At 34.5% G+C, this 27,904-nt stretch overlaps 1 protein-coding gene across 3 annotated transcripts in view; it reads left to right on the top strand.

Annotated features, from left to right (window-relative positions):
• Positions 1 to 27,904, top strand: part of LOC129746986 (substance-P receptor-like) — a 191,941-nt gene that overhangs the window by 144,356 nt on the left and 19,681 nt on the right. For all 3 annotated transcript variants that reach the window (XM_055740991.1, XM_055740989.1, XM_055740990.1), the window contains exons 3-8: positions 6,161 to 6,246; positions 16,119 to 16,470; positions 23,138 to 23,259; positions 23,500 to 23,732; positions 23,806 to 23,906; positions 24,152 to 24,242. In XM_055740991.1, coding sequence (XP_055596966.1) covers positions 6,162 to 6,246; positions 16,119 to 16,470; positions 23,138 to 23,259; positions 23,500 to 23,732; positions 23,806 to 23,906; positions 24,152 to 24,242 — 984 coding nt within the window. In that variant the 5' untranslated portion in view covers position 6,161. The remainder of the gene's footprint in view (positions 1 to 6,160; positions 6,247 to 16,118; positions 16,471 to 23,137; positions 23,260 to 23,499; positions 23,733 to 23,805; positions 23,907 to 24,151; positions 24,243 to 27,904) is intronic.

Raw genomic sequence — 27,904 nt, 5'->3', positions numbered from 1 at the left:
ACATGTTTCTATAAAGCTAATCACATCTTCGAATGAACAATGCAATCAATGTTTTTTTCTGAGAATGTCTGAGTCCGGACCAAGCAATGAATTTTTGTATTTTTCCAAGTACTGCTGTAAACCGTTCGTTAGGAGTAACTGAATAGATGATAGAAACATTTAATAAGCACTGTATGACTGGATGTAGATAAAAACGAAAAAATGATGTAAGAGGATTTTTCAATCATTCTCATTAATAAACCGGCAATTTTAAAGTTTTTTTGAGCAGACCATTTTGGTTTCGGATGCGAATCGGATAACTTGTTATCTAGTCGACTAGTAAAAGCAAAAAAGATCGTTCCTTTCATTTATTCTTAAAATTACAGTTTTTGGCGCTGCGTTCCATCCATCGTCGCCTTGATCAGTCTGATCAGCTTCCCGGAAAAGCCGTTCTCGTCCATGATTTTCCATAGCTCGTTACGTTCGATCGTGTCGTATGCAGCTTTGAAGTCGATGGGACTTGGTGTTCCTGGGATTATTGGAGGATTTACCGTAATGTGAATATCTGGTCCGTCGTTGACCGTTCCTCCATGAAACCGACCTGATGATTTCCAACGAATCTGTTTGTTTGTGGCGTTAGGCGGCAGAGTAGGATTCGGGACAACACTTTGTAGGCGGCATTGAGGACAGTGATCGCTCGGTAGTTCTCACAGTGCAATTTGTCGCCCTTCTTGTAGATGGGGCATATTACCCCCTCCTTCCACTCCTCTGGTATCTGTTCTATGTCCCAGATCCGGACCAGCAACCGGTGTAGGCAATCGGCCAACTTGTCCGGGCCCATTTTGATGAGTTCAGCTGCGATGCCATCCTTCCCAGCCAACTTGTTTCTATTCAGCTGGTGAATGGCTTCCTTAACTTCACTCATCGTTGGGAGTGGCTCGTCTTCGTCGTTGGCTACGCCGGCGATGTACCTTCCCCCACCGTCTTGATCTCCTGCATGTGCGCCGTTCAGGTGTTCATCGAAGTGCTGCTTCCACCTTTTGATCACCTCACGATTGTCCGTCAGGATGCCCCCGTTCTTATCCAGGCACATTTCGGCTTGCGGCACGAAGCCTTTGCGGGATGCGTTGAGTTTCTGATAAAATTTTCGTGATTCTTGCGAAGGAGTAGGCTGTGGGCAAAGAAAGCGGATCAGTTTATTTTTTGACAGGGCAATTTACTGCAATTTGTGATATATGTGAAATATTCGGAATTGGAAGCTAAAGTCCGAAAAATGGAACCGACCGGACTCTGAAATAGAGGCTCACCCTGAAGAAGACCTACTAGTTAGCCTCGGTTCCTGCGAAGAAGCAAAGCAAGCTGTTTTCCCAACATCCCCTGATCCAGTCAAGCCGAGTTTCCAAAAATTATTGCCGCAGTAAAGCTATGCTTGCGTCCTGAATCATCCGTAACTATAGTTTGCCTTTGATTTAATGAGCCCGTTGTGTTTTTTTTCAATCTGTTTATTTATTTATATTTTATTTTAAATTTAACAGAAAAATCATATACAATCATATGAAGCGTTTGGCTGGGAACTCCACGCTGATGCTTATGTTGAAGAACCGGCCCTTGATTCTCAACCGGCACATTCGTGAGTTGATCGGCCACCACCCGATCACGCGCTTTTGCATCACTATAAAAGCTATTCCAAGCTCGTGTGTCTTGCCTCAGCCAGGCTTCCGAAAAGTACAGCTTTGCTATGACAGCCTTTTTCTTGCCAAACAAACTGTCTCGGGTTTCCTTACCACTCGGTTTGCTGCTGTACCGTCGGTAACGAATCGGAATGCTTCGTCTACATCGCACACGTGCGAGAACCCAGGCTGTATCTGAACAATCGGCTCAAAGCATGCGTTGCCGAAAATGTTGTGCTTTAAGCTGTAGCGAACCCAACCGACAGTTCGGTTTTCATCCCTTCATGCCTCCTGTTTCGAAAATAATTTCATCCAACTGTCGGCTGCAGGGCGTGACAGTTTTGGGCAGGACTGTCACGGGTGACTGTCGTGTACATACCGTACCCATGTCCGATCGTATGCGCTGCTGCTCGAACGAGCCATCTATTCGCACCGAGCAGCAGCATATGTTCGGCGCGTAACGCGATGTGTGGTGCCGGTGCAGGTTAGGCGAAAAGGGAAGGGGAGGGTGATTGGGGTGATCACCATCCGCAGTACCTTCAAGCAAAAGGAAAATTCATACGTTCGTTTGAAATTAACTCGGCCCGAGCGAATCTCGGCTACAGTCGGACGGAGTAAGTAGTACTGTCATGCGAAATTCAACGCATTGAAAACTGTCACGAAGATATTCCCAAAACTGTCACAAAGCTTAAAAAACTTTCATACCCACGAACAAACTTTCGCATGGGGTAAAACGAGGCCTTGCTGTACATCGCACGACCGATCCTTTTAAAACTGTCGGGGAAGAAATATTCAGGAAGCTTTCATCGAGGTGCATGTGCGACTTTCGCAAGAATACTGTCGTTTGCCAGTACTTTTCGGAAGCCTGGCTGCAGCTCTGGGAGATGGCACGACCATCGTTCATGGCACGGGTACGTTCGTACTGTGAAGCCCTTCCAGCATACCTCCTGCAGCGCTACGATGTCGAATTTGCGGCTCTTCAATTCGTTGGAGAGCACGTGGGTACTGCCCACAAAATTTAGAGATCGGCAGTTCCATGTTCCAAGTTTCCAATCGCAAGTCCCTACTCGTCGCGTGGGTCTTTGCCGATTTCCATCCGAAATTTGTTGTTCGCTGTTCGTTCCTTATGTTTTTTGTAGTCACGGGCTCGCAAGGCCCGCAGCTAACCCCAATATCTAGCAGGAGGACCGTCGTGATGTTGCTGTTATGGGTCCCGAACACCACCAGGACGTTGTTGCACTCCGCACGCCGCCCCTGACATGGAGAACAGACACGTACGAAGCCTCCTAACTCAGTTTGCATGCGACCAAAGCATCCACCGGGGTTGGGTACCCGATCTCCGCTAAGGTTGCTCGCACCCCAGCTAGCACCACGGGGAGGTAGAGAATCAGTGGTGTCAGGGGCTGTTCAAATATTACGTAACGCAGCATTCGAGCATTTTCAACCCCCCCTCCCCCCTACGTAACACATTCGTCTCAAAATTTCTAAGCAAAATCCACAGAGCGTAACAAACTGCTATATTTGAATGGTCCCTCAATTGAATTTATTGTTTATCAATGCCAAAAGACACAACCCTGTTAAACAGCTAATATTTTTTTGTCTTATTAAATAGATACGAAGTTACGGTCTTCGTCAAAGTTGTTCAACGGAAAATTTTCTTTGAAGAATTTATAAATTGGCACAAAAACCATTATCAGGCTCGGTTGCACAGAAGAAACAAAAATGATGATGATTTTTCAGTACAAAATATTCATTTTTCCCATACAAACCTAAAAGTCCAAATTCACTCATGTAAATGCTACTTAAAAAATCTGCAAAAAAATCATGGATGAGTTTTGAACAAAACCAAGCTTTTAAGACCCCAGGTTTTGAGAAATTCAAAAATAACCCCAAAGCGACTCAGTCTAATTTACCAGTTATTAAACAAACAACGGTTGGTGCTTGGAAATATAAACAAACTGTTTCTTAGTTGCTAGCTCAACCAAAATCGCCCCTGCAAAGCATACTATCCAGCAAAATACCCCTAAATATATACAATGATTTTCAAAGTCTGCGTGTTCAATAATAAAAACATTACCTGTTCAATATTAGAATCATCGCGTTCAATAACTGGCACAAAATCAATTTTGAATAAAAAGGCTTAAATGATGATTTTAAAACATATTTCCGCGAAAAAAGCATATCGATTCAAAGCTGTGGAGCAGTTCTAGGCTACATCTTTCATTATTTTTGCTTAATCCTAAATATGGTGTTTAATATATAATGTTCTTACCCTATTCAAAACACTGAAACCTGCGTTGATAACTCATTTCAACAGATAGAATATCTTTTTCCATAGGACCATGTAAAGTTTATAATGCTCTAACAATTGGCTGTTTACTATTGTTTAACAAAAATATGAAGCTATTTAGAAGTGAACTGTTTTGAAAAAAAAAAATTATTTGTTTATTAAATATCATTTGATTCTTTTATCAGTCGTTGATTTAAAGCATCCCAAACATGTGTAAGTGTTTTGATGTTTGACACTTATGCGAAAATCCACCAATCGATAAAAGTATTGGTGAACGAACAAACGATCAACACGCATATATTGAAATATAAAGATCGATATGGGATTTTGAGTTGTGCTTCTTCTATGTGAGATTCAGTCTTTAAACTAAATTCAGAGAACAGAGATGTGTCGGTTGTGTTCGTTAAGATGCGCTTAAACGAACCGAGGAAATCGAAGTTTCGAGTTACCACAATGCACAGTGGTCCAAAAGGGCTAAAAGTGGAACTTTTTTCGTAGAGCCTCTGTCTTTTATCTTATCTCTTAAGTGTCTTCAGAACATTTGCTTCTTTTAACATGTTCCATAACTTGAAAGCATCAAAAGTTAGCCAAAGTCCACTATAAAAAAATTATAAATTTAATTTTTTATTTCAATAAATAGAGCTTTACTTTATACTACAAACTTGTAGAATACGTAAAGATTTGAAACTTTGTTGAATACATCAAAACTCTATCTCTTTTCTGAGCAGAGTTATAAAGGTTTTATTTTGAAAGTTATTCAAAAGTTAGTTTTTTAAACTTATCTATAGCTATATGAGGTTTTACATGTGAGACGTTCTGAACATTTGTTAAGGCATTCAAATGACACGTTTTGCACAAGGGTTCAACATTCTACGACGTTTCCGAGCCAACTTATTGCAACTTTAAGTTTTATTTTTACCCAACTTCACGAGCTTTCATTTCGAAAACGTGCAAGTGCAAGTGAAAACATAACTCGTAAAACACATGAAATATATGCTTTTTGAGTTCAAATATAAGCTCGTGGAGACAAATGACAACAACACCAATTTGTTGCACTTAGTTCAAGCTTCAATGTGGTTTATTAGTTTTAAAAATTCACTTGCACGTTTTTACAATAAACGCTTGGGAAATTGAGTAAAAATAAAACTTAAAGTTGCTATAAGTTGGCTAGGAAACGTCGTTGAATGTTGAAACCTTGTGCAAAACGTGTTATTTGAATGCCTTAACAAATATTCAGAACATCTTATTCATGTAAATCCTCACCTAACTATAGATAAGTTTAAAAAACTAACTTTTAAATAACTTTCAAAATAAAACCTTTATAACTCTGCTCTGAAAAGAGGTACTGTTTTTATGTATTCAACAAAGTTTCATATCTTCACGTATTCTACAACTTTGTAGTATAAAGTAAAGCTCTATTTATTTAAATAAAAAAGTTAGAATATTCAATTTTTTTATAGTGGACTTTGACTAACTTAAGATGCTTTCAAGTTATAGAGCATGTTAAAAGAAGCAAATGTTCTGAAGACACGATTTTTTTTATATATCGTGAACGGTGTATGGGCTAATAATCGCACTAACTTGATCGCATCGTCACATAATTAAAATAACAATTAGAGAGTTTGTAATTTTTTTTTTTCAACTTTTTCCAAAGATATTTGTTATAAAATAAGCTGTAACTTTGCTGAGAACACAAACTTTCTATCTGTTATTCTGTAATGTGACAATGCGATCAAGTTAATACACATATACACTGTTAACGATATATCGTTTTATTTACGATATATCGATGAAATGCGAAAAAAAAAATCACACATTCAACTGCAAATAACACATCACAGTCAACTCGTATTGCGTCACAACCTTCTACAAATTTGTTTTTCATTGTTTGAGCTATAATTCCTGAAATTCTAAGCTTTCTAGCATACTGGAAACATAATTAAGAACAAAAAAGTGAAAGTTAGTCGATTTTTCATACATTTTGCCGAAAATCTCTATGCAAATTTTAAGTCCTTTACGCCAGCTCGTGCTTCTGCCAAAAGACCAGAAACTTTCAGAAAGTAATTTTTCCCCTAAATGCACCAATCTAGGGAGTTCCGCGTTGATTTTTTTTCGTTAAAATTATTCCATACAAATTTGGGCTGTGGAGCCTTTAATGACTAAAGAAGAAAAATTCTTGTGGTTGCGTGAAATAACGGAAAATTTTTTTTCTCCTTTCCAGTATGGGCATATCCGATGCGGTATCCATGCACTATGCGAACAACTATACCCTGAATACTACTGACGTTGAAATCATCCAAAATCACGGTAAGTTTCGTAGATGGAGGCTTTTCTCACTCCAAAATGTATTGAATTTTTTTATAACAATTCTTCTCTAGCTTGACTTTTTAAATTCGATTTTTTCAATAACGGCAAAGAATTTCTAAAACTTTTTTCTGTTCAACTGCTGATTTATATGTTTGTTTTTTTCCCATGAATTAATGTGCCACTTCGTTTGTTTTTTTTTATTAAAATTCTCCAACCAGGCGCTTTCACCTGACAGCATCAAAAAAACATAATAGTATTGATTTCACCATCATTATTATTATTGTAAGTGCACTATCCTTTTGCTTTAAGAAAATTGTTGGAAAAAATACACGAAGACATTGACGAGGCGGTACAATGTTGTGATCACGGGTAATACAATCTCGGCCATTTATCGGAAAAGAAACAGAGGAAAAGCTCTCGGTGAAAAGAAGAACAAAAAAGAAAAAAATCTCGTTACACTAGCTATAATCCTTTTTTACAAGGAGTGAGCAATATGGCATTGAATTTTAAAAGGAAAAATTTATACTTGAAAACTTCATAGGAAGGAAATCCACAAACCTTTCGAGAAAACATCAAGTACGTTAATTCCTCTAAGCTCTAAGTGATGGATTACTGAATGGTGAACGGAATGCTTAAATGTAAGCATGAGCCCTTGCTCAAATTGCTTTAAATAATCCAATATGATCAATCAAAGAGATTACTTGAATGATCCTTTTCATCACATTGCTCCAGTTCTCCTTAACTCACGCTAGTTTGAGCAATATGTTGTAAAGCTAGGCAAATCGAATATCAAGCGCAACCGAACCAAAATCCCATAATCATCAGAATGCTTCCTGGGGCTAATGTTGTATCTTTACCATCTAGGTACATGACCCAGTAAATGGGTAAATAATTACCCTGATTATCCCTGCCTTGAAAATGTGTGCTTATACCCACCCACTTGTGTCTGGAGGACAAGAGCCTTTATGAGTATAAAGACTTTCTGAAGGCTCACAGTGCGATAATCTGTCAGTAATTAACCTGAATTCCAGAATATTTTAAATGCCCGTTAAGGTCAATTATGGCATTCAAACTGTACAGCCTTTTTTATATTCAAATGTAATCGAACGAATAAAACTATCGATCTAAAGTTGGGTATGCTTCAAAATATTTATTTTCCCACAAAAAAAAAACGAAAAAAAAAATCTAAAGGGAATTAATTCTGTTGGAACCGAGAAAGTCGTTTGTATACCTTGTGCCACAATGAAACTACCTGTGAGCAATTAGGAAGATTCTGAGATTCCAACGAATGTCAACGGAGCGAAAAGTGTTTACAAACATCCTTGGCGAAGCGAAACATTTGTAGCCTGTAGGCTCCAGTAAAATAAGACGGATCTTGAGGTAAAAGAGTAGGGAGCTTCACGTTATGCTTTGTTGGGCAAGGTGGAAACTTTTTGACTTTTTTTCCAAGCAGCAACATTTACTAAAACAGTACTGGAAATCAAACTTTCAATCAAATTTAGTTATTATTGGTATTGTTTTCATACGGATTTTTAAAATAAGACTAAATCGTGAGTTTGGGTTGATTTTTTAAATAATTTCTTTATGCGTTTCTCTGCGGATTTCTTCACTTTATTTTCCAAATTCTGCAAAAACAAGTGTTGTAATTTTGGTATTTTGCGTTTAAAACGAAATTTGTTGAGCAAGTTTTAAAAAAATTATCATGAATGGTTTTTGTGAGCCTTAAATATGATTTAAAATCTAATTGTTTTGATTAATATTTTTTTTTAAGTTTTTCCTTGATTTATGTTTAGTAATTCCTGGGTTTTGTTAAAATTTGCCCGGATTTTTAGGTTGGCAAATTTTAAATAAAATGCTCGAGTTTTGCAAGGTTTCAAGATAAAATCGCCTGGATTTGTCTGACCCGAATACGTGCTGAAAACATTCTGGCAACCTTATTTTATAGATTAAAACCAATTAACTCAGGGTATTTATAAGATTGGTAAGAAGGTAAGATTATTTCACTATCCAACCATTGCATGCAATTATTAAATATATAATACGAGCGACCAATCAGTTGCCAGCTGGGCAGGTATTTTCACGAATGCGGAATATCTGACAGAGATTCATAATACTAGAAACGTTATGAATTTTATACGGTTGCGAAACTGCTCGTTCTACAATTAAGACATACACATACACGGAACACATTCATTACATGACAGTTCACACGAAGCCATGGTGTCGGGTATGTGGTGATTTGCATTGATGATTGGCCGAACTAATAATCTAAAGAATGCAATTTAGCTCATACGTTGGCGAAACTGCGGTGAATCCGTACATCCATGGTGGATTATCTACATACATACATAAAACCAATTAACTCAGGGTATTTATGTTCATGATTATTCTCTTTTGTGTGATGAATTAGAGAATTAGAGAAATTATTAATTAGAAATTTTATAACTATTTGGGAAAAAGTAGTTTTTGAAAAATCTCAGTTTTTTTTCTGAAGATATCGGAGTTCTTCGAAATGAAGAGTTAATCACCGTAAATTTGTTTAATGAAATTATTTTATCGGCTATATCGGTGAAATTGTATATTCTTTGAGAAAGAATATTTAAGAATTGAAAGAATATAGACGGATAGAAGATTAGAATAAGGTGAAAGATGTTGAAAATGAGCGGGAGGGTAATTTTAATTTGAAAACTTTTCATCACATTTCATCGTTTTGTTCCTCACGGGCCTACTACCTTGCAGTGGTTGATACTGATAGAGTTGTAGCAACCACCACACAATAGTAGGCCTAGCGTGGTTCGTCCCACAAGCGGAAACTTGCAGTACGAACGAACGTTCACCTTATTCTAATCTTCTATCCGTCTATATTCTTTCAATTCTTAAATATTCTTTCTCAAAGAATATTCAATTTCACCGATTTAGCCGATAAAATAATTTCATTAGATATCGAAGTTCTATCAAAACTTTCAGTCACAACCGTGTTCCTGCACCTTATAAACAATGTATGCTATATGATATTTTATCCATAAAATATTTTTAGAAAATGGTTATTAATTGCCCACTTTTTATCTGTCACAGCTTTAAATGACGCAAGTATGTGCATCTTTTATTTCTTGATTTTGATTATATAATAAGACCCATATTGATCGGTACTACACCGGTCATGAATTACTTTTAATGTGTGTTTTTTTATATGTTCACTTGACACTTTAAGCCATTTGTTCGCAAACACTCATTATCTGTGCACGTACCTTAGAATAAGCAAAACTCTCTCGCAACATAACAACTTTCGCCGAGAGAGTTCTCACATAATAGTGTAGTAAGCCATTTTAGATATAAGTAGAATAGATTCTACTAGTATTCTAAGTAGAATAGATTCTACTATTAATAAATCAACAATCTAAGTCCAATCAAGCGACTTCAATATACAAGTTCCGAAAATCAAAGTGCAGTGGCAATACAATCGATCGCGAGTACCTACAGTTTGATGCTTTCTCGCAAACTTACACCGAAGTGCAAAAAAAATCTCCCCCCGAGCGGGTGATCAGCTGTTGGTGCTAAGTTAAGGCGCAACTCACCTTTCATTCCTGCTGCTGGTGGATGCCGTCGACTGAGACGGGAAGAAATACCCCGAAATCCGAACCCCCTCATCGGCCGAGTCCGAACACATATTAAAAGTTAAAAGGCAAAAAATGATTAAGGCTACACTGATCTTTTTTCTAAGATACCCAAATGCTTGAGCTCTTAAAGAAATCATAAAATAACTCATTTTTACACTTTTCTGTCAACTGTGTTATTTGAAGAAAACTTCAAAAAGAAAATTAAAAAAGGATTTCACCGATGTATTGGAAAATTATGTAGTATTTCTTTTAAATGTGAAAGGAGATTTGAATATTTTGAGGTCTATAGTATTTTCTAAGTCTGATGTCTGTGAAACAATGAGAACGTATGATAATCATCTAAAAAATGGAGGATATTTTAGTAAGTTATAAAGCTACGAACTGGTGTATGACAAATATCATTACAATGTAGTTTATTTTTGACATTGTGTTTTGGTTTGAACCGTGCCATTAAAAAATACAGATTTTTCCTTCACTGAATTCTTTGTCAATATTTTGATGGTTTCTTTTGTTGCCCTCCAGTACCCATTCTTCCAACTTTTGGCGCATAATTTTGATATTATTACTTATCAGCATTCACAACACCATTGACAATTCAGAATTAATATTCCTGCCTCCGCCCAAATTCAAGAACTTAATCACCGTTCATCAGATTGGAATAATACGAAAAATGAAATTGATTCCTAAATTGACTTAAACTCGCGATTTTAAGTTTTTTTTTAATTTTTTTTTAAATTATCTAAATTTGATTGAAAGTTTGAATAACTGCGCTGTACGCTTGTGTTTACTTTTTTATTTCCAGTACTGTATGATGTTGGGCACCGTAGAATGAACTGTGGAACATAAATTTTCGGTCCATGACAGTAAATACCTACATTTTTTTGTTCTATGCCTAAATTGTGCCATACACAAAGTTTTTTGAAAAAACTTATAAGTTTACTTTTTTTTATGCAGCAATGGGCATTCAGAACCAAAAAAATCAAAAAAATGTGTGGAATATGAATAGTACCACTTTTGTTTTTCCACAAAATAAATTTTTTTTTAAATTTTCTGTGGAAAAGTACATTCAAATTCTTCAACGATCTATTGGAATAGATAATTTCTTTTTTGTTTGCTGGTATTTCATAGGTTTTAAACAGGATTTTAGAAGAATTGCTTTTAGCACTGAGATATTCAACATTTAAGCTTTAATACTTCATCAAACAACTTAATTTATTAATGAACTTGGCGTGAAATGATGAAACATGGATTTTCTGTTGAATTTGAATAGAAAAACAGGGTTTTAATTCAAAAATGTTATATTTTTATATCAGTCAAACACTATTTTTACAGGTTTATGTCGTAGATGGCAGCACTACCTTGCTGTTAAACGGAATTGGAACCCATTTTTGACTATCCGGGATTAAATAAGGTGTGCTGGATGATTTTGGTTAGGAGATAACAGAAATTAAGCCAACAAGCATTTGAAAGTTTTATTATGGCCTTTTATATGTAGCCAGTTGTATAACTGTTTTATTACGGTCATGAAAAATGCATAAAATCCTTTTTTCAAGTTGTTCTGAAAATGCTTATCAAGCTTTTACTAAGTATACTGTTCTGAATGCACTATTAAAACTCTAACAAAACAGAAGCTTGTTCCAATCTTTTCCTGGAAGTTTTATGAAGGCACGCAGTGCTTGATTTTAAAACCGTATTGAAATAAAGTGGCAGTCAAGATGTCAGAACAGGACACTCTAGACTAGATTGCAAATATTTGAATTTTAATTCTTCAAATTTTGCATCTTTGAGTTATCGAGTGTTGTCCACAATTATGCAGAACAAAGTTCTACTAGAACAGGGCCAGATTTTAGCTTTATTAGGGTTCTGGTGATGTATAGAATGTGCTTCACCATTTAATGAAGATTAATGCTATCCCGATCAGGAGAGCATATCAAAATAATAACTCAAACGTATCTCACCAAGATATTTACATCTGTTTCAGTTATAATTAAGTACTGAAAAAGTTAGATTTTATGTTTCTCCAATCTGAATTATATCTTATTCTGATTGACATACTTGAATGGGGTTGAGATAATTTTCAATGATAAAGAATTTTTTCGGGTTGTCCCAAAATAAAATGATTATATCTTATTTTGATATATGTACAACTTTTTCTGAAACACGGACATCGAAGTCAACGGCCCAAACCGTACATTAATGAGTTTCGCTTAACAGATCCTTAAAATTGGATCCAATTTTTGGGAAACCAAAAATGGAACATGGTTTGAGCAAATAATATGGTTTATTAACATTCCACTAGAAATTTTTCTCGAAGCATTCATATCTTGATAAGTTATAATTTTGATAGGATTTGTTCTGCCTTATATCAAACTATGGTATCTGAACTAGATATAATCTTGAAAGGAGCATATCAAAAACTGATATAATTTAGCTATGATCGTATAGATTTTTTGATATAATTTGAGATATTTTAACATCCTACGAGTACTGAATTATAACTCATTTGGATAGAAAAAAATTCGTATCAAAATATCTCATCTTGATATAATTTTGTTTTTCTCTCCTGATCGGGATAGCTCTAACGAAGTTGCGCTGACCATCAGAAAGCTTAAATTGTTAGTAACGCGTTAACGCCTTGGAAATTCTGAGATCACTAAATCAAATAATTAGAATTGCTTCAAGGTAAAAAAAAAGTGAATTTCTTGGACAATTAGATAAATGCTACTTTCCGTTGAAACTTGATGAACCTGATGGCTAGCAGAATTTTTGGTATGATTTGCAATTGGATCGGAAGTGGAGTTGATACAAAACCTCAGCGGTGGTAAATTCTTGAGCTGGTGAGTTTTTGCAAATCCAGAAAAGCTCCCCTTAACCATGAACTCCTAACAAAACGGTGTTAGAAAACTAGCTCGAAATGATGAATATGGCTTCAAATCTACCCAGAAAATCAATATTCAAACATAATTGGATATTAAATGCAAGATGGTGCTGACATCTACCACTTGAAACTGAAAAAAATGTGGTTTACTGAAAATGAAATCAAAGTTTTTGATTTCTAACTAGTTTTTTTTTTTACTCAAAATGACCCTGAAATGTTTGTTTCTTCATCTCGCGTCATGTTCATGAAAAAAATTAGGTTGTTTGATAAAGTAAATATCAAATTGCTTCATGATTAACCCCCTTGAACTCCTTCAAAACCTTTAAAATACTAGAAAACATCTAAATAATCAATCAACTATTCAAATAGGTCGTAGAAGTATTTACATTGACTAGTCTACAGAAAATTTTAAGAAATAATATTGAATTTTGTGGAAAAGCAAAAGTGGTAGGAACAATTCTCATTTCGCACTTTTTTTTCATATTTTTGGTTCTTAACGCAAATTGCTTCACCTAAAAAAGTAAATTTTTGCTTGATTCATTCCATACAGAATTTAAATCAAAGAAGAAGAAAATTTTGACGAATTTTAGTAATTCATATTAATCCAAGTAAAACGCATAGTGGTCCTGTTCTTGTTTCGCTCACTGTATTTGGAGCATAGCTTAAACCACCTAAAACTTTCATACTGAGATTTATTTTTGAATACAGTTTTCGAATTCTGGGCCTACTTCACGTTGAAAGTGATTTTTAGCTTGCTTAATTAAAAAACGCTGTAAACTAGAGTTATTGATTAAATTTCTAATAATAAGGATGCTTGTACACTTTACCGCAGCAAGCGTTGTATGGAAATTTCTTAAATTCTTAAATTTTTACACCTCCCATAACTTATTTTGATTGTTTTTGCTGCCAGAAAAAGCAATAAAAATCTTGGAAGCGATCCATCAAACCCTGAATTAATGCAACGATTTTAATTTTGTATGGAATTTTGGGAAATGAAATTTTTCATTTAAAAATAGCCAGAGATGTTAGTTCCAAAAAATATAACTTTGAATAAAAAATATTTCCTGATTCTTGCAGTACAATTAATGAGAACAAAACACAAACCTAACTTGTACCCCAGAATATTTATTAGATGTTATGCAATTTTTTTCAAAATTTTTTTTTTAAATTTTGGCGTTATTACTGCTTATTTGAAAGCTGTGGTTATCAACCGTAGGATAAGAATAAAAAGTCTCAAAAAACTACTTTGCTTAGCCAGAGAATTTTTCGATTAATATAAACTTTATGATTATAATTTTAATGGCATTGGTGGATAGACAGGCATAAGTGCGCAGCTCGTTTGAAGTGTGCGTAAAAACACCCTCTCAAACCACTGGGCTCGCTATACTTTGTAATTCTCTTTCTGAGTTTCTCATGTATAGTTAGCTAGTGCAGAGCAATGGCGGGAGCAATTCATGGGAGCTTTTCATCAACATGTCCTCTAGCCTAAAATTTCAACACCTATAAAGCTTTCTTCTATTGGCGCACTAATGTCTGTCTATCCATCTTTCTTTCAAATTTGTATAAAATAAATTCTCTCTAGTGTTCATTCCGCCGCACATGCCATTAAAATTATAATCATAAAAAATTACGGCGATTAAAATCATATAACAAACTTATATAAACTTTGCAAAATATTTCATGAAATTATCAAAAGCTCTAGCAAGCAAAGTCTGCCATTTTTATATACTTTTCAATGGATTCAGATTTTTAACTTTTACTTGCTTTTTTAATAAAATATTTAGCTTCTTTTCATGTTACCAAAAATGAAGCTAATGAATAGTCAAATTAAAAAAATTTAAGACAACTTCTTTTCAAGCATATTTGAATTTTCTGGATGCAAAAAGTCATTTTCTGCAGCGGTTGAATGTACTGGCCCATAACGAAAAAAATCCTTATAGTCCACGCGGCACCCCCTAGGTTGATGCCTTTAGGTGAAAAAATGCCTTTCTGAAGGTTTCAGGTCATTTGGCAGAAGCACGAGCTGGCGCAAAGGACTTGAAATTTGTATGGAGATATTTGGCAAAATGTATGAAAAATCGACATACTTTCACTCTTTGTATTCTAAAATATGTTTCCAGTATGCTAGAAAGCTCAGAATTTCAGGAATTGTAGTTCAAACAATGACAAACTAGTTTGTAGAAGACTGTGTCGCGATTCGAGTTGACTGTAATGAGTTATTTGCAATTTAATGTGTGATATAATAATGTAATATAAACGCAAAAAAATCTGAAGAAAGATCATTTAAACCAAAACTCTTTTCTAATCACAAAACAACGCAGCAGTTAGTAGTTTTCAAACCTTTATTTCAACTTTTTACAAACATATTTTTCATAAAATAAGCTACAATTTTGCCGAGGACACAAACTTTCTATCTGTTATTCTCATTGAGTGACAATGCGATCAAGTTAGTACTAATAATCCACTTATACACCGTCCACGATATATCGATGATAGCGAAAAAAAATCACACATTCAATTGCAAATAACTCATCACAGTAAACTCGTATTGCGTCACAATCTTCTACAAACTTCTTTGTCATTGTTTGAACTACAATTCCTGAAATTCTGAGCTTTCTAGCACATTAGAAACATATTTTAGAACACAAAGAGTGAAAGTATGTCGATTTTTCATACATTTTGCGGAAAATATCCATATAAATTTCAAGTCCTTTGCGCCAGCTTGTGCTTCTGCCAAATGACCTGAAACTTTCAGAAAGTCATTTTTGGACCTAAATGCACCAATCTAAGGGGTGCCGCCTTGAAAAAAATGTTGTAAAAATCATCCCATACAAATTTGGGCCAGTCTAATGTACAATGTATGATTAACATACTTTAAATGGATTTCTCTGTTGTTATCTAGAAAAGCGAAAAATTTTTAGTTGGGAGAGCATTTATCATTAGATTATCTCATCAGTTACCTGAAAGTTCACTAAACATCATTGATATAGTTGACAAAGGTAACTGTGAAGTTTGATATTCTAATTATTGTTATCATATTTTGATCGCCGCTGGGATAAGTTTATGGCATATCGGCAAATTATAATTCTAATTATTTAGAGAGCAAAGACAGAAATGAAAAAAAATGACTTAGTAGCAAACAAATGAAGTTACTTATTATTATTAAACCAATGAAATGATTTCATCAAGCGTTTGTCTCAGGTCCTTAACACTATTTTATCTGTTTCTAGAATGTTGATTTAGAAAACAAAACTGAAGTTGATCCATTGACCCTATCGCCATGCCTTTCCTATCATATCTCCTCTCGAGGATGACGTTAAATAAACAGTGAACAGTTCACGGAAAATTTCTTCCGTTCTCTCGTTTCCGTTTTGCAGAGGCCCTGTACGACGTTCCGGTGGGCTTGGTGGTGCTCCTGTCGGTGTTCTACGGGACCATCAGTGTCCTGGCCGTCATCGGCAACTCGCTCGTGATATGGATCGTGCTGACCACCAAACAGATGCAAACCATCACCAACATGTTCATCGCCAATCTGGCCCTGGCCGATGTCATCATTGCCATGTTTGCCATCCCATTCCAGTTCCAGGCGGCCGTCCTCCAAAGGTGGAATCTGCCGGACTTTATGTGTCCATTCTGTCCCTTCGTGCAGCTGCTCAGCGTCAATGTGTCCGTTTTCACACTGACAGCCATCGCCGTGGACAGACACCGGGCCATCATCAATCCACTCAGGTGAGTTTTGAATGGCAGGGTAGGGGTTCGGAACGGAAGTTCGGAGAGCAGAAAACTAGCAGAAAATTTCTAGAATGCATAGAAAAACATATAATTAGTCATTTGAAAGTAATGGAAATTCCTCACATGTTAGTGTGGGATTTGAATCTCTTGCTTCAATTATTCACTTTTGGTTTTTAGAAATTGAACGTTAGCTGTGAAAATGGCAACTTGGGATTAAAATAATAACAAAGTACAATAACAAGGAAGAACTGTGTTAATTGGCACATGAGGGCATGAAGGAAGAACACTTTTAATAATGAGCTGGATGAGCTGAACAACTTCTGACGAAAAAAAATTGGATAAAAACATTCAAAATACGTTAAGCACGCAAAGTGCAGTATTATTATGAGAGTGCAGTTTTATAATGGTGGAGAAAACGGCCATAACTACATTTTCCAATGCGTGCAGTGGCTCAAATAGACTTCATTCGATTGCTCGAAAAAAATCATACAAGCTTGTTCTCATTTGGTTCAAAATAATGAAGTCCGAATTTACTATTTTCATAATTTATTTAAAAATATAGTGGAAACGAGAGTAAAAACAGCCATGATTCCATTTCCCGATGCGTGCAGTGGCTTGAACAGCCTTCACTCGATTTCTCGGAGAACATCACCCAAGATAAGTCTCATTTCGTTAAAAATTTGTAAGTCAGAACGTGCATTTTCTGAAATATTTTAAAAATGTAGCCATAACTCCATTTTTCGATGCGTGCTGTGGCTCAGACAGCCTTTTACCAAATCTTCGGAAAAAATAAGACGAGAAAGGTTTCATATGGTTTAAAATTTTCAAGCCCGAACATGCCTGTGCTCAATGAATTGTAAAATGTTAAGAAATCGAGGGTAAAATCAACAATAACTCCATTTTTCGATGCGTGCGGTTGTTCTAATAGCCTTGATTCAACTTCATTAAAAAAAATCACACAAGTTAGGTCTCATTTGTGTCAAAATTTTCAAGTCCGAACATTCTGAAATTAATTGAAAAATGTAAGGGAATCGAGGGTAAAACGTCGGGACCCAACTCAATTTTCCGATGCTTGTGGCTCAAACAACCATTATACGATTCCTCGGAAAAAATCACACCAGAAAGATCTATTTTGTGTGCAAAATTGTCTTGTCCAAATCATTGGTTTTTGAATTGTTGACAAATATAGGATATTAAGGGGTTAAAATGGCGTTAATGTTTTCAGAACATAAAAGTGGAGAATTGAAAAACTTATCAACGAATTTCACATAAAATAAATAATACCTAGGACTTGAAAAAATCGGTAAACAAGGTTCAAATTAAAACAAAACAGAAACATGAAAAAGCTTAGTTTTCAACCATTTAAGAAGAAATTTTTATAACTAAAGTTAATCAACTCTAGGGAACAGCAATTTTGGTGCCTACAATTTACTGATTGGTTTGGAAGATTTTCGCATCCTGAAATCGAGTCATTTGTCAAATTTTGTCTATCAGCTCAGCAGGTTTAATGGTGATTATAAGTTTTAAAATAAACCATATTGGAAAGAAATAAATCATTGATGACTGTTGACCAAACAAACCTTCATGAAATACCTGAAGTGAATCGGAGTTTGTTTGTTCAATGAAATAATAAAACCTTGCCCAGATATTGTTATTTCAAAAATTCAATGATCTAAAAAATATAAATTAAAAAACTGTATAAAAAAATAAAAGTTATAAAGTTTCTTTGAAAATACGTTCAAATTTCCGCAATTTACAGAATGTGAAAAAAACATGCATTTTTTTTGCAGAAGTCCAAATTATTTGCGGTATTGGGAAAGTTGATCATTAATTGAAATTTTTTATTGTTAATATTCACAGTTTTGTCAAAGACGTGCCGAAATTTCGTATATTTCCTATTTTCAAAACTCATTTCAAAAAACAACAGCTATTATAAAGTAGACTTATTACATATTTGGGTTCAAGATGTCTGCCCAAATAAATCAAAATAGGCTCTTAAGTCTCGAAAAAAAGCTGTTTGAATTTTTAGGACCAACCTTTTCTGGACGTTGGGAATTTAAATGCTAGGGGAATCCTTATCTAAACCATGGGTGACAAACCGTTGTCCGCGGGCCACATCTGGCTCAATGCTTATTTATGGCCCACGAAGCTTTGATCGGCTTCAATGTTATGAAATGGGAATTAAACTTACGGAATAGAGCAAGGTGATATATTTGTGAACTCCGTATTAAATCGCAAAGAAAACAAAAAGATTCTACGAATATTTTTCAAAATATGGCACTTAGAAATTTGGATCAAATAGTGATTCGTTATTTTGAAAGCAGTAAAAAGACGCTTCATTTGTCTTGAAAATCCGTGGAATAAAACATTGGAATTTGTTCAACAGTTTGACTCAACAGTAAGCCATAATCAAAATGATTAAAACGTTGAGTTGGTATTGGACTTCAAGATTTTGGAAACCATCTTTTGTTATTAATACAGCTAACGTCATCATTTTCCGTTAACGTAAGCTTTTTTGAAGGATCATTACAAATAAAACATCGTGAAATTACAACTTTTGTTTTACGAAAAATTTCAAAGAAGAGGTACATTTTTTAACAAACTTTCCATCCAGTGCTTAGCATCAGGGCTAAGAAACTTTACTTTCAGTGCTTCTTCAGCTTTTCGAAAATTTTGAAAAATATTACGGCTGACTGAGTTTTATTTTTAAAATTTTTGTTAAAATTATTCCATAAAAAACTAAAATATTTCAATTTATATTTAAACAACTTAAAAAAGTAAATATTGTACATATTTTTGATTTCTTGTCGTTTTTTTTCTGAGACGTTCTTGGAAGTTATACGGAATGCTCAAAAAATTTTAGATCAAAATGATATTGCCCATATTTTTTTTTAAAGATCGAAAAACACATGGACCCAGATATTTTAAGGCTTCCAAAATGATAATTTTTAGAAAAATAGGTTCATTTCCAGTTTTCTCATGTACACCCAAAATTCAGCCTCTGTGCCAATGGCGTGTAGTCAATTACATAGCATCATTGGTTCAAGAAGATAACGCGACCGGTGCTGATTCGATTTGCTCCCACTGGCATTAATTTCCCAAGTTAATCGATTTGCGTATGTCTGAAAGAAACAAAATAAAAACGTTTGCACGTCTCTAGCTCTCCCTATCGCATCACAAGTCGAAGAAGGATGGAAACAAATACCGGCCAACACCAGGCAGCCAGCGAACCGAGCACTGTGCGTGTGAATGTAGCAAAAGTAACAACAAAAATATCCTTCCAATTCAATCCACCGGCGCCGGCAAACCACGACCAAGCTGTGCGTGTGTATGCAGTAAAAGCAATAAAAAAACATTGCTTCAATTCAATCCACCGGCAAACAACCACGGCTAAGCTGTGCGTGTGTATGTAGCTAAAGCAACAACAAAAACATTCCTTCAATTCACCGACAAACAACCATCGGCCAAGCTGCCCGGCTTTAGCAGCTGTGTATATGTAGCGTGTGTATGTAATAGCAGGCAGTAAGCAAAGCACAGTTCTCATTCAATGGGTTTCCCGTTCCTTCACTCCCGTTCCCTTTCCCGTTTCCATCGCAAGACAAAGGAATACCTTGAAAGGAGGCCAAACGCCGGGAAGCCGCCGTCGTACGTTTTTTTTGTGATTGATCGGTGGCATTAAGCCTATGACAAACAGCCCTCGTCCTGTATGAAGCTCAAATAGTACACTGGTTAAGATGTCGGACTGGCAAGACGATTTGAATGGTGGTTTGAGTTAGAATCTCCCCACGGCGTTGTTTCGCTTGAATGTAGTGGTCATGCATAATTTTGGTTGGAAGCCGAGTCCTTATGCCAGTTACGGTTTTTCAAACATACCGTCTTCGGCACAGTGCACATTTCAGAGCATTATCGGCACAGAGATTTGCTAAAAAGGCATTGGATTTCTGTTACCTCTTCTATGGGTGTATAAAGGTTTATTTAGCTGTACCTTTTGACAACTGCTTGTTTAAAAATTTTCATTGATATCAATTACTAGATAACATATTTCTTTTTATTTGGTCCCTCGGAAAAGCATCACACAAGATATGTCTTATTTGGTTCAAAATTATCAGGTCCGAACTTATTTTTTTCAAAATTTACTGAAAAATATAGAGAAATTGAGTGTAAAATCAGCCAAAGCTTCACTTTCCGAGAAGTGCGATGACTCAAACAGTCATCATTCGATTCTTTAAAAAAAAAACTACATAATACTATTTTTGTTTAAAATTTTCTAATCGAAAACAGAGTTTTTCCTGGATTGTTTACAAAATACAACGTTTTTTTGTTGCAACAGGGTTTTGTTTCTGATGTGACGCATCGAAAAAGGTAGCACTGGGTTTTCATAAATAACTTACTCAAAAAAAATCGATTTGTTTGAATGCAAATAATGTTAAACATCATGACACACATGTCTCCCAAAAGTGCAGCACGATTACAGTTATAATAAAAGAATTATATTGGTTTGAAAATAACCTAAAATTCTAAGTGTTAACTCATCAAAAGTATGCGAAGTGTATGCAATACGAATACGAATACGATTACGAATAAAATAAACAAGCAATTTGTTCCACAATAAGGGAGAATGGGGATACTAGATCCCTTTTCCTTATTTTCACCATATCTTTTTGGAAAAAAAATGTAGATCGCATTCTTTTGCATTTCCTGACAGCATTTAATTCAAAGTTTATGTGGTACAAAACTTAAATCGATACATGAACCCGTAGAAGCGTTTTGAAGGACTTAAAAAATGTGATATTTTGAAAATTAAAGGAGACTTGATCCTTTATTTAAGGAGACTTGATTCTTTAATAGGGATGCCCTAAGAATTTGCAAAAATCATGCAAAATCGAAAGATAAATGTCCCATTGACTATTTTTTCCATATTTGTTTTTATTTCACAGTTTATAAGTATCAGAATCATTGGGCAAATATTACGAATTTCATTCTAAGCAATTATTAACATCTTATCAGAATAAAAAAAAATCTTTTTGGACTCAATCATACATACTTTTTCTTTTAAAAAAATTAGAGATTACTATTGCTTGGAAAATACCGCAAGTTCGTATTATACTCTAACGATTGACAAATTGGTCTCAATACGTTAATAAAATTTTTCGTGTGGGACATTTTAAAGTGACAAAAAAAACTTCCAGTCACATTTCGATAGAATTTTCAAACCAAAGGCGAAACCTTACTCAATTAAAATTTGTTTTTGAATTTTTTGAGATACCAGGTTTGTTGTATAGTTCTATTATTCAATTTTTCTAGAACATTTGATTTATGTAAGACATTTCGGTTTCGATAGATAGCTGAGGAATCAAGTACCCTTATTCTCCCCTACAGTTTTGCGTCATATCATTTCATTTACACCGTTGTAATATCTTTGTTTCTCAACCGATTTTAATTCTGTAAAGAGTATTGAACGTGGCTATAAAAGTTCGACGAAAATACGATTTTTTAATACAATAGAGCTCCAGAAGGCGTTGTAAACCTAAAAAAAAACTCTTATTACTTGCCATTGCGTCACATCTTAAAAAAATACTCCTTTCTCCACTATCTATGATTCCAAAATTTTAAATAGTAAGCTATGAACGCGTTGACCCTGAAAGCAGTTGGATTTCATCAGTTTTGGTTAAAGATGGTAATTATTTTTATGTTTGACCTGTGTTGTGAGGAAAATAAGCGGCATTCATCAAAAAGTACTGTTTGTAAAAAATTAACTTATTAAATAGTTTGTATCTTGTTTTTGTAAGTCGAATTTGATTTTATTTTGAATGCAAAACAAAGCGGAAGAATTCGCTGCGCAGCGTGGTGAACACACACGCACGCCATTTATGGTCCTGTATGCATAATAGAATAAAAATTTTAAATCTGCTTAAACCACCCACCCATAAAAGTAGCACATATATTCTATGATAGCGATTCGACCTTATGTTAAGGTTGCCAGAATTTCTTCAGCACGGGACCGGGCCGGACAAATCCGGGCAATTTTACACAAAAACCTGGCAAAATCCAGGCATTTGATTTCAAAACTAACGGCCAAAAATCCGGGCAAAAGCTGGGCCAATTTTGTTAAAATTTAAAAATTACTCAATAAAAATCAAGAAGAAAAATTGATGACAAAAATTATAAATCAAAATTCTTCGACAGATTTTAAATCGTTTTTAAGGCTTCCAAAAAACCTACCATGATTGTTTTTATGAAAATTGCTCGAAAAATTTCATTTTGGAGGCATGAATAAAAATTTCATACAACACAATTTGATTTTCTAAATAAAGTGAATAAATCTGGGCAAAATCCTGGCATTTTTCAATGAAACCAGGGCAATCGGGCCGGGCCGGACTGTTCCCTAATTTTTTATCAAATATTCAGGTGAACCCGGATAAAACTGAGGAACTTTTCAACCTTACCTTATGTGTCTTGACATAGGAATCTGAGTCCCATTCACTAATGCATAACTGTCGCTTGATTATAAAATGAATTCATTCCATTTTTTTAGATTAACACATTTTGAATAACAGAAGCTCAATAAAAAGAATATGTTTAATATTATATTCTACTCATAATAAAATGTCTGATTAAACCTTTAAATTGTTTTTTTTTTCTTAACATTTTTTTTATTCAACAGAGCTAGAGCATCGAAAAACATTTCCAAATTCATCATCAGTGCCATTTGGATGCTTTCGTTTGGACTGTCGGCTCCAACTTTGTTTGCTCTGAGGGTCATCCCGGTATCAACTGTCAACATCGGTAAGTGGAAAAGGCAGAGATTTCGACATCGCTCTGTTACTGGTTATATAACGTCTAGAAATTCTCGGATTTCATATCTTTATCTGATTTGCATTGCACGCTCTGAAGATTTGGATTTGTATTCTGAGACCATTCGAATTAGTTGGATTTTCAGAATTTGATATTCGTGCCACTGTTCGAGTCGAATTTATAGTTAACATTTGTCTAAGCAAGGTTTAATTTGCTTTCTCCACTATCCAGGTGATTCCAACGAAACCTACATCAACATTACGAAACCGTTCTGTCAGGTGGTTAATTTTGAGCAGTCGGAAATGTTGCTCTACCGATATATTCTGACTCTGGTGCAGTACTTCATTCCGCTTTGTGTCATCAGTTTCGTGTATATCCAGATGGCGCTCCGATTGTGGGGCTCCAAGACGCCGGGGAATGCACAGGATTCCCGGGATATGACCATGCTCAAAAACAAGAAAAAGGTAAATTGGCAACTCATTGTCCCTTGAGACGAAAGATTTTGATGAAACTTTTATTTTCCAACCCCTTTTCCAGGTTATCAAAATGCTGATAATTGTGGTTGCATTATTCGCAATCTGTTGGTTTCCACTGCAACTGTACAATGTTCTTCACGTAACCTGGCCAGAAGTGAACGAGTAAGTCGAGTTTTTGAACCATGATTGCTCTTTCGATGTAAAATACAAATCGAGGCTTCCCATATTCCCCAATCGTCGCACTAGTTTCACAATTTTCCGACTTATTGCATTTTAGGGATGCCATTTGGGTTGGCCACGAAAGCAGTATCTTCGCTTCCGGGCTAGCTTACATTTTGAGAATTTCGATTAAATCCATTCTAATAAGCGGATTTCCCATATTTTTCCCATCCCATATTCCCATTCAGGTATCGGTACATCAATATCATCTGGTTTATGGCTGATTGGTTGGCGATGAGCAACAGCTGCTACAACCCTTTCATCTACGGCATCTACAATGTGAGTATTATTTGGTTTGCAATCGAGCTATTGCATCGAAGGAAAGTTATGCTTATGATTGAAAATAGCTGAACAGTTGCTTGGAAATTTTTGAACGAATTGTGTAATTTGCATCATTACTGCTTGTGGTTGAACAATCGATTTATAACATAGGCAACAATTTCCTATGAACATAAATTGACAATCAATTGAAATACAATTAAATTAACACTAAATATACCGACACTTTGTATAAACCGTAAACTGGGGGAACTTTGATTAACATGATTTTTTGCAGATAATCAGCATTAACTAAGTATAATGTAAAAGTATCTGAAAACTAATCACTACGTTTGAAAGCCTTTAAATTGAATTACAAATAAGCTAAATTTGATTTTTTTAGGAGATTTTTTAATCAACTTAAAATGTGATTTTAAATACTTAAAATATCTGGTTTTTTGAAGGCTCACAAACAGACATCTCTCCTGATCAAGTTTAAGCATTTAGGAGCAAATGGGTTGTTTAATGTGAAATTTGAACTTTTTAAACCCTATCGAATGTTTAAGTTTGAAGAAAAAAAGAACATGGGAACAGTGCGAGGACTAAGGGAATTGCATGAAGGTAAAATTCCATTTGTTGTTGAGGCTAAAAAATATTGAAAAATGTTTATAATTTTTGCCCCTAAATGTATGCAGCAACATTGTCCATCTTTTGAGTATATTTGTTTTTGAAAGAAAACGTTGAAAAATTCAGTGATCAAAGTTACCCCGAAACTCGAAATCTTGTTTTGTAACAATCATTTAATTAATTATTACTACCAATGTCGCTTGAATTATAAGCAATCAATGATCATGTTTAATACTCCTCACCTCAGTAAGTATTTTAAAGCTTTCAGGTGTTACGAAAAAGCAATCCCTTCCAAAATATCAAATGAATTAAAAAAGTGATTAAAGTTCCCCCAGTTTACGATATCTATTCATACCGTGAGCGGTCAAATGACGGTAAACACCATTTTCGCTTAAACTCTCTTGTTTCTCAACCGATTTTTATAGTTTTGAAAAGCTTATAATTCGACTCAAATATGCTGCTCTGACAATTTTCAGCTACAATCAATAATTTTAAAGTTATTTAAAGTCCAAGAATTTTTTTTTATGAAAAAACATGCTTCAGGAAAAAGGTTTTAAATCAGTTATTAAGAGCTCGAAGAAAATTTCACTTAGCGCCTGGAAAAGCTGAAGTTAGATGCTATATGTTGCACATATGGAACATATTTTTAAGATTATGGCCACAAAAAATGTAAAAAAGTTATGTAAAACACGCACTTTTGAACCAATCAACCGCCAAAGCTTTACCTGTTACAGTAGAAAAATTTAAAAAAATAAATTGCAAAGTTTACGTTATTTGGCACACCACTAGAACCAGTATGAAATCTAGTTTTATTGCCTAAACCTTACTTCAACGTATTCAAAATCCAGTGCAAAGCTGAATTTAGGTGTAGGAATTGTCTCAGAAAATTCAAATGGATAAAAAGAAAACCGTCATAAATTATATATCTCGTATTTCAAAAATCTAAAGATGCCAAAATGTGCTAAATTATGTCAACTTTACAATTCACTTTTTTTTTTTTAAATTATCTACTGTTACAGGAACAGCGGTTGTTTGGTTGAAAAGTACGAGTTTTACACAACTTTTTTTACATTTTTGTGGCCATGATCTTAAAAAAAATTTAAAAAAATGTTTCATATGTGCAACATATAGCTTCTAACTTCAGCTTTTCGAGGTGTTAAGTGAAATTTTCTTCGAGCTCTAAATAACTGATTTACAGCCTTTTTCCTGAAGCATGTTTTTTCATAAAAAAATATTCTTGGACCTTATATAACTTTAAAATTATTGATTGTAGCTGAAAATTGTCTGAGAAGCATATTAAAGTCAATTTATAAGTTTTTCAAAAATATAAATTTTTAAGAAATCGGTTGAGAAACCAGAGAGTTTTAGCAAATACAGTGTAAGCCGTCATTTGACCGCTTGCGGTATGAATAGGTGTACCACATGCGTTATTTAAAAACCTCAAAACTTCGAAAAATTTTAAAAACGAAAAAAAATGCGTTTTAAATATAAAAAAAATCCTGTGGTTAAATTGGCCAAAAAAATTTATATAAGGCGTAATCATCATTTAAAGTTTAAAAAACTGTCATATGACCGTCTCCGGTACGTTTAGTGTTAAAACAAATTTGCACAGTTATACAAAATTTTCCTTTTCGATTTAAATTATCTGTTGAAAAAGGTAAATAACGTAAACCAAAATTATTCATACAAGTTTCAAAATAAAATGAGGAAATTTGAAGCAAAAATAAGCGTAAATTGAACGCTTCATACGAGTCTTATTGAAATCATGAGTAAGGGTTGGCTAAATAAAAAAACAGTTTCAAAGAAGAATAAAGCAAAAAAAAATATCAATCACTACTAAACTGATTTTTTCCTGCGTAAACTTCTAAGTCAATTCGTTGGGTCTTTGTTCAATGCTATCACAATCCTGTCAAAGCAGTGATCGCATTCTATCGAATACATTTTTAATAAAAACTTGAACTTGATCAAAATAAAATATTTTCTAACAATAAGGAGTGTATTCGAAAAAAAAAAATGCAACACTTTGTTTTGTCAACAACTTTTGAATGTATGAATGGAATTTGAATGATGATTAAATGTGAAAATTTGATGCAACTTGACAGAACAAGTGTTTTTTAGATTGAAGAAAAAGAAGTTTTTCAACTTGGATTTTTTGGTAACACGTGCGCCATCTTTAATGCATAATATGAACCACCCTTTTTCAAATCAAGGCAATTTTTGATTACATTTTCTGTTTCCTAAAGTTTCATCTTCGAATTTAGTTAATTTTTTTTATCAGATCGAAGGTCGATCTCTTTCTTTGTATATTTATCCATTCATTGTGTCAATCGATATGACATACTGGCTAGTTTGCAGTTTCCATAGATCGTTAGCCTCCTTTAGTATATACAAGACAAGAAATTTTTCAATTTTTCTCCTTGTTTATCTGCCTAAAATAAGGCAAAACATGTCAACGAACAGTTTTTGGCTGATAACCTGCCGCTAAAGAGTTCGTTATTGCTGTCCATTACTCTCCCCGCAAGCAGTCCAAATATTTTGCGCTCGACTTGACCACCTTATTTAGTATATTTTACCGGTCTCACAGGGATAAATGTACCTAATAAGCGATCAAAATTATTTGTGGACAAACGGAAAACGGTAGACATTTTATGTCTTTGCCACATTTTCAAATTTTTTGGTGATCTAACAAATTCTAGAAAGAAAAACATAATGCTTCCACCTGGAAAGGAAATTTTAAAAAAAATATTTTAAATAATTAGTTAAAAGACTTGATTTTTTTACAAAAGTTGTAGATCTTATTATTTAAGAATGGAATGGAGAATTTTGTAAATCATAAAAGTTACGAGCATTTCAAAAATAATACAAGTAATTTTGAGTTTTTAATTTAATATCTTTTTAAGTATACGATTTACAAACTTCATATGTTTAAGGAAGTTGTTCAAATTGTAGAAACACACAGTTTTGGGAACATGACGAATACATATTTCAACTTAGTAAGGAGATATACTACAAAATATCCAAAATAATGCCTTTTTCAGTAAGTTATAATCTTAAGA

This window comes from Uranotaenia lowii, chromosome 2 (genome assembly GCF_029784155.1).
Source record: "Uranotaenia lowii strain MFRU-FL chromosome 2, ASM2978415v1, whole genome shotgun sequence".
NCBI classification, from domain to species: Eukaryota; Metazoa; Arthropoda; class Insecta; order Diptera; family Culicidae; genus Uranotaenia; species Uranotaenia lowii.
The sequence above is the reverse complement of the archived record's forward strand: the minus strand, read 5'-3'. Positions and strand labels throughout refer to the sequence as shown.